The 20,482-nt window shown below is 40.7% G+C and overlaps 1 protein-coding gene across 7 annotated transcripts in view; it reads left to right on the top strand.

The window, feature by feature from the left end:
• MCF2L2 (MCF.2 cell line derived transforming sequence-like 2) overlaps window positions 1–20,482 on the top strand; it is a 259,999-nt gene that overhangs the window by 215,155 nt on the left and 24,362 nt on the right. For 6 of the 7 annotated variants that reach the window (XM_086395932.1, XM_086395898.1, XM_086395952.1 and 3 more), the window contains 3 exons: window positions 14,906–15,121; window positions 15,969–16,061; window positions 16,229–16,307. In XM_086395932.1, coding sequence (XP_086252058.1) covers window positions 14,906–15,121; window positions 15,969–16,061; window positions 16,229–16,307 — 388 coding nt within the window. Of the gene's footprint in view, window positions 1–14,905; window positions 15,122–15,968; window positions 16,062–16,228; window positions 16,308–20,482 lie in introns of those variants that run through there. The other variant, XR_015162240.1, reaches the window with a different exon arrangement.

Raw genomic sequence — 20,482 nt, 5'->3', positions numbered from 1 at the left:
GAGTTCATAATTAAAACAACTTAAAAAATATCCTTCTGATATTTACATTTTTTCCCTTTTGTGTACACTCAGTTTTTGGTTTAATTTAATCACAGAAGCTTTAAAAAGTTTTAAAGAAAGTTTGTTTTGTGGAACACTGAGATGTCATTTACTTCTCTCTCCTTGCAAAAAAAGATAAAAAAAAATTCCCCCTGTTTAGTCCAATGCATAAAATATAGATGTATTTTGAGTTCTTTTAAATTCTGACTTGCCAGGAACAAGTTCCAAAGTTGAATAGTAATGGTTGAATGAAATATTTTTATTTTCTGGAACAAATTTATGTTATTCAACAAAGGAATTATTTTTATTACAAATTCACTGTGGGCCAGGGCCAGGTATTTTATTTTCTATTTTAGCTCCTGCTTTCTTTGCCATAGTGTTGGCTGCAGAAATAAGGGTGAGTAAATAATCTTGATGACTCAGCAGAATTGCCTTGGGCTTCTCACAACACCTATGTTAAAGGGTGATTGTGAGGAATAAATGAGAATTAATTAATGTCAGATGGTCTCCTCCATATGAAAAACAATGGCCTAAAAAATCTAGTAAATGCTGCCATTTTCATATGTGGGCATTTTGTAAGTCAGACCTCTGATGTAAGAATTTCAAATGTGACTATATTAAATCATAAGGCACCCAGCACCATGCCTGGGTGGTGGTAGATGCTGAATATAGAACCCAGTGCTGACTTATTTGGGTCTTTAATCAGGCTGGAAAGGAAGGAACCCCTTTGCTTCTGGCAATTGTAATCGCAGGCCCCTGTGTCCCACAGCTTCTGCTTTTCATTGCTGGATCAAGCTTTGTGCTAATTCATTTATCCAGATGTTTCCTGCCTCTTTGCGCAAAAATACATAGCTCTGTCCCTTTAGCTGTTGTTGCCAGGAGTGAAAACCTGACCACTGAAAAGAGGGCTCTTCCCTACATTCACACTCTCAGCCAAATTCTGCATTTGGTTGATATGCCCTGTGCTTTGCTGTGACAAATCGCTTCAGTCATGTCCAACTCTTTGCAACCCCATGGACTGTATGTAGCCCATCAGGCTCCTTTGTCCATGGGATTCTCCAGGCAAGAATACTGGAATGGATTGCCATGTCCTCCTCCAGGGGATCTTCCTGACCCAGAAATCAAACCTATGTCTCTTATATCGCCTGTATTGGCAGGCAACTTCTTCACCCCTAGCACCACCTGGGAAGCCCCTTGGTTGATATAGGCATATTTTAAATTCTTACATCAGAGCTCTTACCTACAAAATGTCCACATGTGAAAATGGTTCAGTTCAGTTCAGTCGCTCAGTTGTGTCTGACTCTTTGCGATCCCATGGACTGCAGCATGCCAGATTTCCCTGTCCATCACCAACTGCCGAAGCTTGCTCAAACTCATGTCTATTGAGTCGGTGATGCCATCCAACCATCTCATCCTCTGTCGTCCCCTTCCCCTCCTGCCCTCAATCTTTCCCAGCATCAGGGTCTTTTCAAATGAGTCAGCTCTTCACATCAGGTGGCCAAAGTATTGGAGTTTCAGCTTCAACATCAGTCCTTCCAATGAACACTCAAGACTGATCTCCTTTAGGATGGACTGATTGGATCTCCTTGCAGACCAAGGGACTCTCAAGAGTCTTCTCCAACACCACAGTCCAAAAGCATCAATTCTTCAGCTCTCAGCTTTCTTTATAGTCCAACTCTCACATCCATACATGACTACTGGAAGAACCATAGCTTTGACTAGATGGACCTTTACCAGCAAAGTAATGCCTCTGCTTTTTAATATGCCATCTAGGTTTGTCATAGTTTTCTTCCAAGGAGCAAGTATCTTTTAATTTCATGGCTGCAGTCACCATCTGCAGTGATTTTGGAGCTCCCCAAAATAAAGTTTCTCACTGTTTCCATTGTTTCCCCATCTACTTGCCATGAAGTGATGAGACCAGATATCATGATCTTAGTTTCCTGAGTGTTGAGTTTTAAGCCAATTTTTTCACTTTCCTCTTCACTTTCATCAAGAGGCTCTTTAGTTCTTCTTCACTTTCTGCCATAAAGGTGGTATCATCTACGTATCTGAAGTTATTGATATTTCTCCCAGCAATCTTGATTCCATTTTGTTCTTTATCTAGCCTGGCATTTTGCATGATATACTCTGCATATAAGAAAATGGTAGCATTTACTAGATTATTTTGCCATAATTTTCCATATGGAGGAGACATCTGACATTTCATTAGCTTATTTGTTTGGGGGAGCCCCTGTGTTGTATCTCTGAGCTCACACCCATCAGATTCATCAACACACCAAAGTGAGGGTCACACCATTACATCACTAGTAGAAAAATGGGTTGGGGCTATATTTATTTCCTAAAACTGTCATAGCAAACCACCACAAATTGGGTGGCTGAAAAAACACAAAAATTTTTTCTCTCACAGTTCTGCAGGCAAGAATGCCAAAATCAAGGTGTTGGTAGGCCCATGCTCCCTCTGGAGATTCTAGGAAAGAATTGTTTCTTGCTGGTCTTCTGACTTTGTTAACTTAGAGCTGCATCACTCCAGTTTCTGCCTGTCGTCCTGTCTTCTCTTGTGTGTGTCTCTGTTTTCTTTTCTTATAAGGACATCAGTCACTGGATTAGGGCCCACCCTTATCCAGTATGACCTCATTTTAACTAACAACATCTGCAAAGAGCATATTTCCAAATAAAGTCACATTCTGAGATCCTGGGTGGACGTGAGTTTTGGGGGAAATACTGTTCAAGGCAGTTTAAGGTCATCACTGAATTGGCTTCCTCACAGTGCTGAGCATTTAGTTTCATGTCCCTCCAGGCCCTCACTAACTGTCAATAAATGATTCAATACTTTTGGGCACAAATATCTACAAGAAGTTGTGCATGTGGTCTCTGATCTTGGGACCAACTCTTGTCTGATTGGAAAGAAAGGATACAAATGGTTGAAAAGATGGCAATAAGTCATCCTTGGTCCTGTTGAGAGCAATCCTCCTACCCTCTTCCCTTTGGAAGTGGGGGGCCTCCACACAGGCATGTGTCCATGATGGTAATATATGGACACCTGTCCTTCATCAGTGCTATACAGAGCATATGCCCTCAGCCACCACAGGATGGGCCTCAAGCATTGAGATGTCTGATCCCATCACTAGTGTGGTCCTGAGAAAGTTGATGCAAGATTACCTGAGTGATATGCAGCCCATCTCTTCCAAGTCATCCCCCAAAACACAGCAGTTTCCTCTATTAACTCCAGGCTGACAGGCTAACTAGAAAAGGCAACCATATGGCCTCAAGAAGAGTCAGAACAATGACAGGAAAGGGGTCATGGATGTGGGAACTCGACAATTCTAGGACACATAGCAACTCTAGAGGTTTGGCCTGGGAAATCAGCTGGGGTTCTCACCGGTGTGCTCTACCTATACATGCCAGGTATGTCCTCTCTTCTCACTGCTCACTGACTGGTTTCCCCTCATCAGTCTCTTTTCCTCTTCCTCATAGTTTCTGGTGACTTACTTTCTCCATACCTCTTTTTCCTTATCGTTTATTCCAGCTCCAGCCCTCTCATAACACATCTCACAGTTACAATTCCTGCTGCTTACTGCTTCCCCCTCAGATCTCCTCAGTTCTCACAGGGATCAGACTGGCCATCTGGCACATCTTTTTTACACCAGGCCTCTGTGGTCAGGGACTGGCCCATCTCTGGATTCACATCCTTTGCTCAATCACAACCATGGCTGTGGGAGGGATGAGAAGTGTAGAGATTGTAAAGGACAAAAACACTGCTGCCAAAGGTGGCCTCTTCAACCTCTACAGCCCATGCCTTGGCAGATACCTTAGTTAACATCACCCACCCTCTGCAGGTCATCAGAGAGTATAACTGGGTTTGTTTCCTGCTTCCCCATTCTTCTGGCCTCTTTTAGAATTGCTTTTAAAAGCTGTGATGGTAAAAGGAATCCAGATTGGAAAAGAAGTAAAACTCTCATTGTTTGTAGATGACGTGATCCTCTACATAGAAAACCCTAAAGATACCACCAGAAAATCACTAGAGCTAATCAATAAATATAGTAAAGTTGCAGGATATAAAACTGGTACACAGAAATCCCTTGCATTCCTATATACTAACAATGGAAAAACAGAAAGAGATATTAAGGAAACAATCCCATTCCCCATTGCAACAAAAAGAATAAAATACTTAGGAATAAATTTACTTAAAGAAACAAAAGATTTATATATAGAAAACTATAAAATGCTGATGAAAGAAATCGAAGAGGACACAAATAGATGGAGAAATATACCATGTTCATGGATTAGAAGACTCAATATAGTGAAAATGAGTATACTACCCAAAGGAATCTATAGATTCAGTGCAATCCCTATCAAGCTACCAATGGTATTTTTCATAGAACTAGAACAAACAGTCTCATGATTTGTATGGAAATACAAAAAAACCTTGAATAGCCAAAGCAATGTTGAGAAAGTATAATGGAACTAGAGGAATCAACCTGACTTCAGACTATACTACATAGCTACAGTCATCAAGACAGTATGGTACTGGCACAGAGACAGAAATATAGATCAATGGAACAAAATAGAAAGTCCAGAGTTAAATCCATGCACCTGTGGACACCTTATGTTTGACAAAGATGGTAAAAATATACAATGGAGAAAAGACAGTCTCTTTAACAAATGGTGCTGGAAAAACTGGTCAACCACATGTGAAAAAATGGAACTAGAACACTTTCTAACACCATACACAAAAACAAACTAAAAACGGATTAAAGATCTAAATGTAAGACCAGAAACTATAAAACTCTTAGAGGAAAACATAGGCAGAACACTCTCTGACATTAATCACAGCAAGATCCCTTATGACCCACCTCCCAGGGTAATGGAAATAAAAACAAAAATAAACAAATGGTACATAATTAAAATCTTTTGCACAACAAAGGAAACTATAAGCAAGGTGAAAAAACAGCCTTCAGAATGGGAGAAAATAATAGCAAATGAAACAATTGACAAAGAATTACACTTCAAAATATACAAGCAGTTCATGCAACTCCATACAGAAAAATGAACAACCCAGTCAAAAAGTGGGCAAAAGAACTAAACAGACATTTCTCCAAAGAAGACATAAAAATGGCTAATAAGCACATAAAAAGATGCTCAACATCATTCATTATTAGAGAAATGCAAATCAAAACCACAATGACGGATCATCTCACACCGGTCAGAATGGCTGTCATCAAAAAGTCTACAAACAATAAATGCCTGAGAGGGTGTGGAGAAGTGGGAACCCTCTTACACTATTGGTGGGAATGCAAACTGGTGCAGCCACTATGAAGAACAGTGTGGAATTCCTTAAAAAAAAAAACTGGGACTAGAACTGCAATACAACCCAGCAATCCCACTGCTGGGCAAACACCCCTAGGAAACCAGAATTGAAAGAGACACATGTACCCCAGTGTTCATTGCGGCACTGTTTACAATAGCTAGGACATGGAAGCAACCTAGATGTCCATCAGCAGACGAATGGATAAGGAAGTTGTGGTACATATACACAATGGAATATTACTCAGCTATAAAAAGAAACTCATTTGAGTCAGTTCTAATGAGCAGGATGAAACTGGAGCCTATTATACAGAGTGAAGTAAGTCAGAAAGAAAAACACAAAGCTGTATATTAATGCATATAAATGGAATTTAGGGCTTCCTGGTGGTGCTAGTGGTAAAGAACCTGCCTGCCAATATAGGAGACACAGAAGATGTGGGTTCAATTCCTGGGTTGGGAAAATCCCCTGGAAAAGGGCATGGCAACCCACTCCAGAATTCTTTCCTGGAAAATCTCATGGACAGAGGAGACTGGATGGCTATAGTCCATAGGGTCGGAAAGAGTTGAATATGACTGAAGCGACTTAGCACTCATGCATTAACTCCACTGAGTGCTTAACTTCGGCAGTGGGATTGTCACTCCGAGAAGCATATCACTATCCCCTATGGAATTTAGAAAGATGGTAATGATGATCCAATGGTGGAAAGTTCTGACAAAACGTGGTCCACTTGAGAAGGGAATGGCAAACCACTTCAGGAATTATTGCCTTGAGAACCCCATGGACAGTATGAAAGGCTAAAAGATAGGACACTGATAGATGAACTTCCCAGGTTGGTAGGTGCCCAGTATGCTACTGGAGATCAGTGGAGAAATAACTCCAGAAAGAATAAAGAGACAGAGCCAAAGAAAAACAACACCCAGTTTTGGATGTGACTGGTGATGGAAGTCAAGTCCGATGCTATAAAGAGCAATAATGCATAGGAACCTGGAACGTTAGGTCCATGAATCAAGGCAAATTCAGTTCAGTTCAGTTCAGTCACTCAGTCGTGTCCAACTCTTTGTGACCCCATGAACTGCAGCACGCCAGGCCTCCCTGTCTATCCCAACTCCCAGAGTCCACCCAAACCCATGTCCATTGAGTCGGTGATGCCATCCAACCAGCTCATCCTCTGTCATCCCCTTCTCCTCCTGCCCTCAATCTTTCCCAGCATTAGGGTCTTTTCAAATGAGTCAGCTCTTTGCATCAGGTGGGCAAAGTATTGGAGTTTCAGCTTCAACATCAGTCCTACCAATGAATACCCAGGACTGATCTGCTTTAGGATGGACTGATTAGATCTCCTTGCAGTCCAAGGGACTCTCAAGAGTCTTCTCCAACACCACAGTTCAAAAGCATCAATTCTTCGGCTCTCAGCTTTCTTTGTAGTCCAACTCTCAGATCCATACATGACTACTGGAAAAACCATAGCCTTGACTAGACGGACCTTTGTTGGCAAAGTAATGCCTCTGCTTTATAATATGCTATCTAGATTGGTCATAACTTTCCTTCCAAGGAGTAAGCGTCTTTTAATTTCAAGGCAAATTGGAAGTGGTCAAACAGGAGATGGCAAGAGTGAACATTGACATTTTAGGAATCAGTGAACTAAAATGGACTAGAATGGGTGAATTGAACTCAGATGACCATTGTATCTACTACTGTGGGCAAGAATCCCTTAGAAGAAATGGAGTAGCCATCATAGTCAACAAAAGAGTCTGAAATGCAGTACTTGGATGCAATCCCCAAAATGACAGAATGATCTCTGTTCATTTCCAAGGCAAACCACTCAATATCACAGTAATCCAAGTCTATGCCCCAAAGAGTAATGCTGAAGAAGCTGAAGTTGAATGGTTCTATGAAGACCTATAAGACCATCTAGAACTAACACCCAAAAAATATGTCCTTTTCATTATAGGGGACTGGAATGCAAAAGTAGGAAGTCAAGAAATACCAGGGCAAATTTGGCCTTGGAATACAGAATGAAGCAGGGTAAAGGCTAACAAAGTTTTGCCAAGAGAACACACTGGTCACAGCAAGCACCCTCTTCCAACAACACAAGTAAAGACCTTACACATGGACATCACCAGATGGTCAATACTGAAATCAGATTGATTATATTATTTGCAGCCAAAGATGGAGAAGCTCTATACAGTCAGCAAAAAAAAAAAAAAAAGACCGGGAGCTGACTGTGGCTCAGCTCATGAACTCCTTATTGCCAAATTCAGACTTACATTGAAGAAAGTAGGAAAAACCACTAGACCATTTAGGTATGACCTAAATAAAATCTCTTATGGCTATACAGTGGTAGTGAGAAATAGATTCAAGGGATTAGATCTGATAGACAGAGTGCCTGAAGAACTATGGACAGAGGTTCATTGTATAGGAGGCCATAATCAAGACCATACTGAGGAAAAGAAATGCAAAAAGGCCAAATGGTTGTCTGAGGAGGCCTTACAAATAGCTATGAAAAGAAGAGAAGTGAAAGGCAAAAGAGAAAAGGAAAGATATACCCATTTGAATGCAGAGTTCCAAAGAATAGCAAGGAGAGATAAGAAAGCCTTCCTCAGTGATCAATACGAAGAAATAGAGGAAAACAATAAAATGGGAAAGACTAGAGATCTCTTCAAGAAAATTAGAGATACCAAGGGAATGTTTCATGCCAAGATGGACACAATAAAGGACAGAAATGGTATGGACCTCACAGAAGCAGAAGATATTAAGAAGAGGTGGCAAGAATACACAGAAGAACTATACAAAAAAGATCTTCATGACCCAGATAATAACGATGGTGTGATCACTCATCTAGAGCCAGACATCCAGGAATGTGAAGTCAAGTGAGCCTTAGGAAGCATCACTACAAACAAAGCTAGTGGAGGTTATAGAATTCCAGTTGAGCTATTTCAAATCCTGAAAGATGATGCTGTGAAAGTGCTGCACCCAATATGCCAGTAAATTCGGAAAACTCACAGTGGCCACAGGACTGGAAAAGGTCAGTTCTCATTCCAATCCCAATGAAAGGCAATGCCAAAGAATGTTCAAACTTCTGCACAATTCCACTCATCTCACACACTAGCAAAGTAATGCTCAAAATTCTCCCAAGCCAGGCTTCAACAGTATGTGAACTCTGAGCTTCCAGATGTTCAAGCAGGGTTTAGAAAAGGCAGAGGAACCAGAAATCAAATTGCCAACATCCATAGGATCATCAAAAAAGCAAGAGAATTTCAGAGAACCATCTATTTCTGCTTTATTGACTATGCCAAAGCCTTTGACTGTGTGGATCACAACAAACTGGGAAATTCTTCAAGAGATGGGAATACCAGACCACCTAACCTGCCTCCTGAGAAATCTGTATGCAGGTCAAGAAGCAACAGTTAGAACTGGACATGGAACAATAGACTGGTTCCAAATTGGGAAAGGAGTACGTCAAGGCTGTGTATTGTCAAACTGCTTATTTAGCTTATATGCAAAGTACATCATGAGAAATGCTGTACTGGGTGAAGCACAAGCTGGAATCAAGATTGCCAGGAGAAATATCAATAATCTCAGATACTCAGGTGATACCACCCTTATGGCAGAAAGCGAAGAGGAACTGAAGAGTCTCTTGATGAAAGTGAAAGAGGAGAGTGAAAAAGCTGGCTTAAAACTCAACATTCAAAAAACGAAGATCATGGCATCTGGTCCCATTACTTCATGGCAAAAAGATGGAGAAACAGTGGAAACAGTGACAGACTTTATTTTTCTGGGCTCCAAAATCACTGCAGATGTTGGCTGCAGCCATGAAATTAAAAGATGCTTGCTCCTTAAAAGAAAAGCTATGGCAAACCTGGAGAGCATATTAAAAAGCAGAGACATTACTTTGTTGAAAAATGTCCATCTAGTCAAAGCTGTGGTTTTATATGGATATGAGAGTTAGACTGTAAAAAAGCTGAAGAAAGAAAGTACTGAAGAACTGATGCTTTTGAACTGTGGTGTTGGATAGGACTTTTGAGATTCCCTTGAACTGCACAGAGATCAAACCATTCAATCCTAAAGGAAATCAGTCCTGACTATTCATTGGAAGGACTGCTGCTGAAGCTGAAACTTCAATACTTTGGCGACTAGATGCAAAGAACTGACTCATTTGAAAAGACCCTGATGCTGGGAAAGATTGAAGGGGGAGGAGAAAGGGACGACAGAGGATGAGATGGTTGGATGGCATCAGCAACTCAATGGACATGAGTTTGAGGAAACTCCGGGAGTTGGCAATGGACAGGGAGGCCTGGTGTGCTGCAGTCCATGGGGTTGCAAAGCATCAGACACACTGAGCGTCTGTACTGAACTGAACAACAATCCTTATGCAAGGCAGCAAAAAAGACACGATGTAAAACACAGACTTGAACTTTGTGGGAGAAGGTGAGGGCGGGATAATTTGAGAGAATAGCATTGAAACATGTGTATTACCATATGTAAAACAGATGACCGGTGCAAGTTTGAAGCATAAAGCAGGGCACCCATAGGTACTCCGGGGCAACCCAGAGGAATGGGGTGGAGAAGTAGGTGGGACTGGGTTAAGATGGGGGAACACATATTTACCCATAGCTGATTCATGTTGATGTATGACAAGTGCCATCACAATATTGTAAAGTAATTAGCCTCCCATTAAAATAAATTAATTTTAAAACAAAAAGCTGTGCCGGGACTTCCCTGGTGGTCCAGTGGGTAGGGCTCTGCACTCCCAGTGCAGGAAGTCCAGGTTCAGTGCAGTGGGCTCAGCATTTGATGCAGTGATCCTTAATGAAGACCCATGGGAGAAATTTCTTTCATATCTTATTAACAAGTTGATATGCTTTTCCTGCGGAGAAGGCGATGGCACCCCACTCCAGTACTCTTGTCTGGAAAATCCCATGGATGGAGGAGCCTGGTAGGCTGCAGTCCATGGAGTCGCGAAGAGTCAGACACGACTGAGCGACTTCACTTTCACTTTTCACTTTCATGCATTGGAGAAGGAAATGGCAACCCACTCCAGTGTTCTTACCTGGAGAATCCCAGGGATGGCGGAGCCTAGTGGGCTGCCGTCTATGGGGTCTCACGGAGTCGGACACGACTGAAGCGACTTAGAAGTGCTTTTCAGCAGCAGCAGCAGTGCTTTTCCTGAACAACTGGTTTGGGTAAGTCTTCAGACATAATGAACTGTATAGCTCTCCATATTTCCTTGTGTACTGCCTGGTAGATCAGAGCCTAGTCTGCAGCAGGTTCACATGGCTTTATTGTATGTGTTTTATGTACATCTTCTTTATCTTATTGTTTTAAGCTCTATTTTTTTCTTCACCCTAATCTCCTTGGTTATTTTCTGTCTGCCTTATTTTACACAGACAGAAAATATATATTTTATAAGAACTGGACATGGAACAACAGACTGGTTCCAAATGGGAAAGGAGTACGTGAAGGCCGCTTATTTAGCTTACATGCAGAGTACATCATGAGAAACACTGGGCTGGATAAAGCACAAGCTGGAATCAAGATTGCTGGGAGAAATATCAGTAACCTCAGATGTGCAGATGATACCACCCTTATGGCAGAAAGTGAACAACTAAAGAGCCTGTTGATAACAGTGAAAGAGGAGAGTAAAAAAGTTGACTTAAAACTCAAATTTCAGCAAACTAAGATCATGGCATCTGATCCCATCACTTCATGGCAAATAGATGGGGAAACAATGGAAACAGTGACAGATTTTATTTTTCTGGGCTCCAAAATCACTGCAGATGGTGACTGCAGCCATGAAATTAAAAGATGCTTTTTCCTTGGCAGGAAAGTTGTGACCAACCTAGACAGCATATTAAAAAGAAGAGACATTACTTTGCTAACAAACGTCCATCTAGTCAAAACTATGTTTTTTCCAATAGTCATGTATGAATGTGAGAGTTGGACTATAAACAAAACTGAGTGCCGAAGAATTGATGCTTTTGAACTGTGGTGTTGGAGAAGACTCTTGAGAGTCCCTTGGACTGCAAGGAGATCAAACTGTCCATCCTAAAGGAAATCAGTCCTGAATATTCATTGCAAGGACTGATGCTGAAGCTGAAACTCCAATACTTTGGCCACCTGATGCGAAGAACTGACTCATTTGAAAAAATCCTGATGCTGGGAAAGATTTAAAGCAGGAGGAGAAGGGGACGACAGAAGATGAGATGGTTGGATGGCATCACTGACTCATGACATGGACATGAGTTTGAGTAAACTCCGGGAATTGGTGATGGACAGGGAGGCCTGGCATGCTGCGGTCCATGGGATTGCAGAGAGTCGGACACAACTGAGCAACTGAACTAATCTAATTTTTGAAATGAAATGGAGTATAAATCAGTTTTTAAATAGAAACTACTGAATACAGTTGTTCCTGTGGCAGATATTAAACACCTTCTTTTGCAAGCCTTGACTAAATATATTTCCTGCACTTTATATGTCTGAGGAAGGAAAGTTATGACCAACCTAGATAGCATATTCAGAAGCAGAGACATTACTTTGCCAACAAAGTTTCGTCTAGTCAAGGCTATGATTTTTCCTGTGGTCATGTATGGGTGTGAGAGTTGGACTGTGAAGAAGGCTGAGCGCCGAAGAATTGATGCTTTTGAACTATGGTGTTGGAGAAGACTCTTGAGAGTCCCTTGGACTGCAAGGAGATCAACCAGTCCATTCTGAAGGAGATCAGCCCTGGGCTTTCTTTGGAAGGAATGATGCTAAAGCTGAAACTCCAGTACTTTGGCCACCTCATGCGAAGAGTTGACTCATTGGAAAAGACTGTGATGCTGGGAGGGATTGAGGGCAGGAGGAGAAGGGGATGACAGAGGATGAGATGGCTGGATGGCATCACTGACTCGATGGACGTGAGTCTCAGTGAACTCCGGGAGTTGGTGATGGATAGGGAGGCCTGGCGTGCTGCAATTCATGGGGTCGCAAAGAGTCGGACACGACTGAGCGACTGATCTGATCTGATATGTCTGAGTAATATAAATTAAATGGTTATAAAAGAAGACAGCAATCACTGAGGGCTGGAGTGGTTACATTTAAGTGGGTGCAGGAAGTATGTGTATAGAGTGAGTAACTTCTCACAGATCCATATGAACCCATTACCCACCTGTCTTAGTTCGTGGTCAAGCTGAGTTTGTGCAACCTGCAACAGGAACATCATGCTTTTAGGAGAGAAGGCCTTGTAACTGGGGTTTTTACTCCTCAGTGAGGACTTCACTCACCACATTTACCACATGTAAATTTTATAAAAGAAAAAGAGGAAAACAGTACTGAAATTATGACACACACACCATGAAACTGATTAGAATTTATTGCCTTGAGGTTTTTATTTAGACTTTCAGATATACAGTCATTTTAAAAAGGTATTTACAGTTCAATGTACATAATATTCTTTTAATGCCTATTTAATGGTACATGATGTTGTTGTTGTTCAGTCACTAAGTCAGACATGACCTCTTTATGACCTCATGGACTGCGGCATACCAGCCTTCCCTGTCCTTCACTATCTCCCCAAATTTGCTCCAACTCTTATCCATTGACTCAGTGATGCCATCCAAGCATCTCATCCTCTGTCATCCCCTTCTCCTCTTGCCCTCAATCTTTCCCAGCATCAGGGTCTTTTCCAATGATTCAGCTCTTTGCATCAAGTGGCCAGCCAAAGTATTGGAGCTTCAGCTTTAGCACCAGTCCTTCCAATGAAAATTTGTAGTTGATTTCCTTTAGGATTGACTGGTTTTATCCCCTTGCTGTCCAAGGAACTCTCAAGAGTCTTTTCCAACACCACAGTTCAAAAGCATCAATTCTTCAGCACTCAGCCTTCTTTATGGTCCAACTCTCACATCCATCCATGACTACTGGAGAAACCATAGCTTTGACTATGATGTGTCTGCTTTTTAATACACTGTCTAGGTTTGTCATAGCTATTCTTCCAACAAGCAAGCATCTTTGAATTTCATGGCTGTAATCACTGTCTGCATTGATTTTGGAGCCCAAGAAAATGAAATCTGACACTGTTTCCACATTTTCCCCATCTATTTGTGATGAAATGATAGGACCAGATGTCATGATCTTCGTTTTTTGAATGTTGAATTTTAAGCCAGCTTTTTCGCTCTCCTCTTTCACCTTCATTAAGAGGCTCTTTAGTTCCTCTTCATTTTCTGCTGTTAAAGTGACATATCTGAGGTTATTGATATTTCTCCTGGCAATCTTGATTCCAGCTTGTGATTCATCCAGCCCAGCATTTCACATGATGTACTCTGCATTTAAGAGTACTATGGGGTCGCACAGAGTCGGACACGACTGAAGCGACTTAGTAGTAGTAGTAGTAATGTACATTATATCTAATAATGACTTTTAAATTGTGAGGATTTATCTTAGCTAGATATAACACAGGGAAATATCTCTGTCTTGGTCTGATTCAAATAATTTTTTCCTTTGGTGTTTTGATTCTGGAAAATAAATTCTTGATTATGTACTTTAGTGATACAGTTTTTTATAAATACCACATTTCTAGCTCATCACACTCCGCTACTTTTAGAGAGAGCTCAGAGAAGGCAGAATCACCTCATTTGGACTTTCAGCCAGACATTTGAGGGTGGAGGGAGAGGCATCATAGTGAGTGTGTGCCTTAGAACCAAAAAGGTTAGACCAAAAACAAACAAAAAAAATTGTCATTTGGGATTAAGTTTACACTGTTCACTCACTCTGAAAAATGCAGTTGTTGTTTAGTCAATAAGTTGTGTCCAACTCTTTTGCGACCCCACAGATTGTAGCCTGCCAGGCTCCTCTGCCCATGGAATTCTCCAGGCCAGAATACTGGACTGGGTTGCCATTTCCTACTCCAGGAGGTCTTCCCAACCCAAGGATCGAACTTGCATCTCCTGCATTGGCAGGCAGATTCTTTACCACTGAGCCACTAGGGAAGCCCAAAATGCAGAGTTGAATGTAATTACCATTTCCTTTACAATGTTATAAAGATTAGGTCATCCTAAGCTTTCTCTTTCAGAACAAATGTCATGTTCTTATGTTCTCATGTTGCTGAGGCAGATGTTAAAATACATCTGAATTAGGATGGAACCCACAGATTACCAAAGATCTATACTGCAGCAAAGATACTGGCTTTCTCAAACGTAATTAAAACATTAATATCTTGCCCTTATTAAGTAGTGTCATATCAAAAACAAAGAAAAGGAAATGGAATTCTGCTAGCTAAAATTAATTGTAAGATAAAAATATTAGAGTACCAAAAAAAAAAAAAGATATCAGAGTACCAATACTTTTAGTTCAAAGTATTTCTAACATGCTTTATGTTAATTACCTTATACTGCTGCACTATTCCTTATTAACTGAATGACACCATGCTGATTGAAGCTCATAAAATTGTTGTTTTGGTAAGTGACAGATTAGCCTGAATGACAATTGTAAGATTGTAAACGTCAAATAAGGGTGCTCTGCAATTTGACAGCTTCTGTTTTATCAAGTAATTTAATAGCTCCTTTTTGTGTGTATCTATGTTTCCCAAAGGATGATATTGGAAAATTCGGCAAGTTGTTGATGCATGGTTCTTTCAACGTTTGGACAGTTCACAAAGATCGTTATAAGATGAAGGATTTAATTCGATTCAAGCCCAGCCAGAGGCAAATCTATCTATTTGAACGGGAAATAATGTTCTGTAAGATACAGTTGGAGCCCAGTGACCAGGGCCTGTCCCCTCACTACAGCTTTAAGAAGTCTATGAAGGTAAAGGTGTCCTATTGCACTTGGGAGTCAGCACAACCCTGTGGGGAGAAATACTGTTATCTTTACTTTATAGATAAAGAAACTGAAGCTTAGAGAGGTGAGGTTAACTTGTCAGATGCCACAAACAGAGCGAGAATCCACCCAGGTCTGATTCTAGAGTCAGCGCTTGTAATCAGTCACTAAACAGGCCCAGGGCTGGCTCAGGTTGCCTTTGTACTGGGTAGAGAAAAGGGACCCTATGGCAGCCTATCTGGACAAACTAATTAAAAAGTACCCTCTTTTGTCCAGGCAGAGGATTGACAGTCTTGGAGATTAGAGCACGGGCTGAATTTCATCTTCTCAACCAGGCATCTTTTCATACAAATGTAGGCAACACCTGATCCTGGGGGTCCAGGAACCCATGTCCACACCAACCATTGCCTCTTGCTTGTATGAGAAATATTTCATAGCTAGCGATCACATATACACATACATGCTCTTGTAATTAAAGTTGTTAATTTATTCATAGTGCTTTTTATTTATGTTTCATAGTGGACACTAATTCAGTTACTATTATGTAGAGATTTGTGACATACTCAGGTATTAAAGGAGAGATCACCATTTTGCTTACCGTTGAAGGCTACAGCTGTGCCTGTGGAATGATATCATCTGTGTTGTCCTCTGAAACAGACAAGATAAATGACACAAGCTGTGTTTTATGTTCCTTGGGGTTGTTAACAGAGAACAGTAAAACACTTAGAAGAAAGATGGAAGAAAAGAGATGAAGGGTAGAAAGAATTGGAGTGACAGGGATAATTCTTAAATCGGAAGAGATGGCATAGAGAATTTTCTTCTTTGTTTACAATAGTTGATGACACTTTCAATTCGCCAACTTGGAAGGGGGAGCAACAGAAAGTTTGAAATTGCCAACCAAAATGGACTTGAAAAATACATCCTACAGGTAAAATTCATGCCTTTCCCATAGGTGTCTCTCCTCTTTCCCTATCATGTTCCCATAACTCAGCAACTGTTTTTTATCTCATTCTAAAAGTCATCCAGAGAATAAAAGTCCTGTCCAATTAATGTACGAGGTGATAATAGTCAGTATTTTCTTATCTGTAATTGCAGGCAGCTTCAAAAGAAATCAGAGATTGTTGGTTTTCAGAAATAAGTAAATTATTGATGAAACAACAAAACAATATTAAAGGTAAGTTTACCCTTGCTGACTTCAGTTTGGGGAGTATACTGGTTCCACCTTTGTGTGGAATCCGTGTGGAGGTGTGGAGATTGGGGATATTGTTAAAGAAAATGATTTGCCTAGAAAATAACTGTGGGCACATTTTCATAGTACCTGGAAGCACCTGTGCTTGCTTTAGATGGTATAGGGGTTTTGTAATTGTGTGTATGTCCCTTTTAGACATGATCTCACCTACCCAATTGCCCAGACCCAATTTTCTCAATCAGAAGTCAATAATATGCAGCCCAGAGGAGGGTCCTCAACAGAACTCAGCCAGGCTGGTGCCCTTATCTCAGACTTCCAGCCTCCAGAACTGTAAGAAAGAAACTTCAGTCATTTATAAGCCATCCAGGATATGGTATTTTGTTATAGCAGCCTGAATTAAGACAGAGACTTGATGAAAATCAGTTGACCATAGATATAGACTTCTTGGTTGACAGTCTTTTACTTAAAGCACTTTTGTCATCCCACTATTTTGTAGCCTCCATAGTTTATAATAAGAGTTAAGCTATTAACTTACTAAAAAATATTTGCATGATACAGGTTGCTTTTCTCTTGCTACTTTCTAGATTCTCTCTTTCTCTCTTTTTTTTAATTAAAGGGTCATTGACCTTCAAAGTATGTTTGTTCCAGGTGCACAGCTTAGTAGTTCAGTATTTCTATACACAAAATATTGCCATAATATATGTCAAAAGGTATACTGTCTGGGAATTCACTGGCAATGCAGTGGTTAAGACTCCACACTTCCACTGCAGGGGGCACAGGTCCAATCCCTGTTCATGGGACTAAGATCCTGCATGCCACACAGCATGGGCAAAAAAATAAAAGTATATTGCCTATGTTTTCCTTCAGGAGTTCTATGGCTTCAGGTCTTACATTTAAGTCTTTCGTTTATTTTGAGTTTATTTTTGTACATGGTGTGAGAAAGTAGTTAATTCTGATTCCCTTGCATGTAGCAGTCCAGTTTTCCAACACCATTTGTTGGAAAGGCTGTCTTTTCCCCAGTGTATATTATTGCCTCCTTTGTCATAGATTAATTGTCTACATAAGTGTGGGTTTATTTCTGGGCTCTCTATATTGTTCCATTGATCTGTGTGTCTGTTTTTGTACCACTACTACATATTTTGATTACTGTATCTTTGTAGTATAGTTTGAAATCACAGCTCATGATACCATCAGCTTTGTTCTTTCTCAAGATTGTTTTGGCTATTCAGGTCTTTTGTTACTATACAAATTTAGAATTATTTTGTTTACTTCTGTGAAAAAATGCCATTGGTATTTTGAGAGGGATTGCATTGAATCTGTAGATTCCCCTGGGAAGCATAGTCATTCTTAACAGTATTGACTTCCAGTCTGTGAGCATGGTATAACTTTCTATTTGCTTGTGTTGTCCTAAATTTCTTTCATCAATGTCTTATAGTTTTCTCTCCTTGGTTAGATTTATTCCTAGGTATTTTATTCTTCTTGATGCAATTGCAAATTAGATTTTTTCTTGATTTCTCTTTCTAATAGGTCATTGTTAGTGTATAGAAATGCAACAGATTTGTGTATATTACCTTTGTATCTTGCAACTTTATGTAACTAGTTGGCTTCCCCTTGATGCTTTTAATTTTGCCGTTTTAATTACAACCTATCTTCGTGTGGATATCTTTGGGTTCATCTTGTTTGGGACTCTCTGTGCTTCTGAACCTGGATGTCTGTTTCCTTCCCCAAGCTAGGGAAGTTTTAAGCTATTATGTCTCCAACTTCTCTCTCTCTTTTTCTAGAACCCCTAGAGTGCAAATATTAATATACTTGATATTGTCCCAGAGGTCTCTTAAACTATCCCCATTTTTTACAGTTCTTTTTCTTTTCTCTGGCCAGCTTGGGTAATTTCCAGTATTCTGTCTTCCAGTTTGCTGATCCACTCCTCTGTATCATCTAATCTACTGTTGATTCCTTCTAATGTATATTTAATTTTAGTTTATTGTCTAGCTCTGCTCAGTTCTTTATATTTTCAAACTCTTTAAAAGTTGCTCTCTATGTTCATCTATTTTTTAGCTCATTCAGCAGAGGGCATGGCAACCCACTACAGTATTCTTGTCGGGAGAATCCCCATGGACAGAGGAGCCTGATGGGCTATGGTCCATGGAGTCACAAAGAGTCAGACACAACTGAGCAAACTAAGCACAGCACAGCACAGCATTTTATTAGCGTCACCTTGAGCTCTTTATTGGGTAAATAAGTAATAATTATTGCTTAATAGTTCTTCTAGGGTTTTATTCTTGTTCTTTCATTTGGAACATTTTCCTCTGTCACCTCATTTTGCCTAACTTTCTGTTTTTATTTCTATATATTCTATCAGTTATGTTTCCCAATGTCAGAGATGTGGCCTTATGTAGGAGATGTTCTATGGGGCCCAACTTCTCTTTGATCACCAGAGTGATGTGTTCTAGAACTGCCTCCTCTGTGAGCTGTATGGACTTTTCTGTTGTGATGAGGCTGACTACTATAAGCATACTTATAGCCAGGGCTGGCCCCCATCCCACTTGGCCAGCAGGCAAGGAGTACTAGGTCCTGGTGAAGTTGGCTTTGTGACTCAGGGGTTCCCAGGACTAGCACTGGCCCACTAGTGAGTGGGTCTGTGTCCTGGGCCCTCTGGTGGATGAGGCTGGGTCCCTGAATGACTTGGAGATTCATGGGGTCTTAGGGCATCAGGCCTGCTGCTGAGTGGGGCTGTTTCCCAGAACCAATCATCTAGAGGGAAGATGGCACTTGCCAGCACCAGTATCCTCATGGTAGAATGAGTTCCTAAATATGGCTGCTGCCAGCACCTGTATTCCCACGGAGTTCCTAGTTTCTTCCTACCTCTCTGGGAAGTTCTACAAGATTAGCAAGTGGTCTAACCCAGGATTCTTTGAAACTATTTCTTCTGCCCTGGGTCTTAGAGCATGTGAGATTTTGTACATGCTCTTTAAGAGTAGAGTCTCTATTTTCTAGTGCCCTCTAACTCTCCCAAAAGTAATCCCCGCTGGCCTTCAAAGCGTTTGACTCTGGGGGCTCATCTTCCTGGTGCAGGACGGCTGAGCTAGGGAGCTCAATGTGGGGCTTGTATCCCTTGCTCCTTGGGGAGAACTTCTGCAAGTGTGATTATCCTCTTGTTTGTGGGTTGTCTACCCAGTGGGTATGGGTTTTAACTCTACTGCTTTTCTGCCCCTCCTATTTATCTCATTTTAGTTCCTTCTTCATATCTTTAGTTGTAGATAACCTTTTCTGCTAATCTTCAGGTGTTTCTTATCAGTAGTTGCTCTATGCTGCTGCTGCTGCTAAGTTGCTTCAGTCGTGTCCGACTCTGTGCGACCCCATAGATGGCAGCCCACCAGGCTCCCCCGTCCCTGGGATTCTCCAGGCAAGAACACTGGAGTGGGTTGCCATTTCCTTCTCCAATGCATGAAAGTGAAAAGTGAAAGTGAAGTCGCTCAGTCGTGTCCGACTCCTAGCGACCCCATGGACTGCAGCCCTCCAGGCCCCTCCGTCCATGGGATTTTCCAGGCAAGAGTACTGGAGTGGGGTGCCATTGTTGTAATTTTGATGTAGTCATGAAAGGAGGTGATCTTGTGGTCTTCCTAATCTGCCATCTTGGCTATCTCTACTTTCTTTGTCTTTTGACAGTTTGATCATATTATGTATAGGTGGGTGTTCTCTGAGTTTTTATTTCTGGAGTTTTTAGATCACCTTGGACGTGTAGATTAGCATTTTACTTTGAATTTTGGAAGTCTTTAGCCATTACTTCTTCAAGCATTAATTTTTTCAGTCCCTTTTTATGTCCTCTGGGACTCCTGTTAGGTATATGTTGATATGCTTGTTGGTGTCCTACAAGCTTTTAAAGCTCTGTTTATTTTTTTCATTCTTTTCTTTCTATTCTTCAAATTGGGTAGTTTCAATTGACTCATGTATAAGTTCTCTGATTCTTTGCCTGCTCAAATTGGCTATTGAACCATTGAAGTGAATTTTTCACTCCAGTTATTATACTTTTCAATCCAAAATATCTATTTGGTCCTTTTAAAGTATAATTTCTCTCTCTTTATATTCTCTATTTGATGAGAGTTTGTTTTCATACTTTAGTTCTTTATATATGGCTTCCTTTCATTCTAAACATTTTTTTT

The sequence above is a fragment of the Bos grunniens genome, chromosome 1, assembly GCF_055505025.1.
Source record: "Bos grunniens cultivar Pamir isolate PY7600 chromosome 1, Bosgru_T2T1.0, whole genome shotgun sequence".
NCBI lineage: Eukaryota > Metazoa > Chordata > Mammalia > Artiodactyla > Bovidae > Bos > Bos grunniens.
Note: the sequence above shows the minus strand (reverse complement) of the source record. Positions and strands in the feature narration are given on the sequence as shown.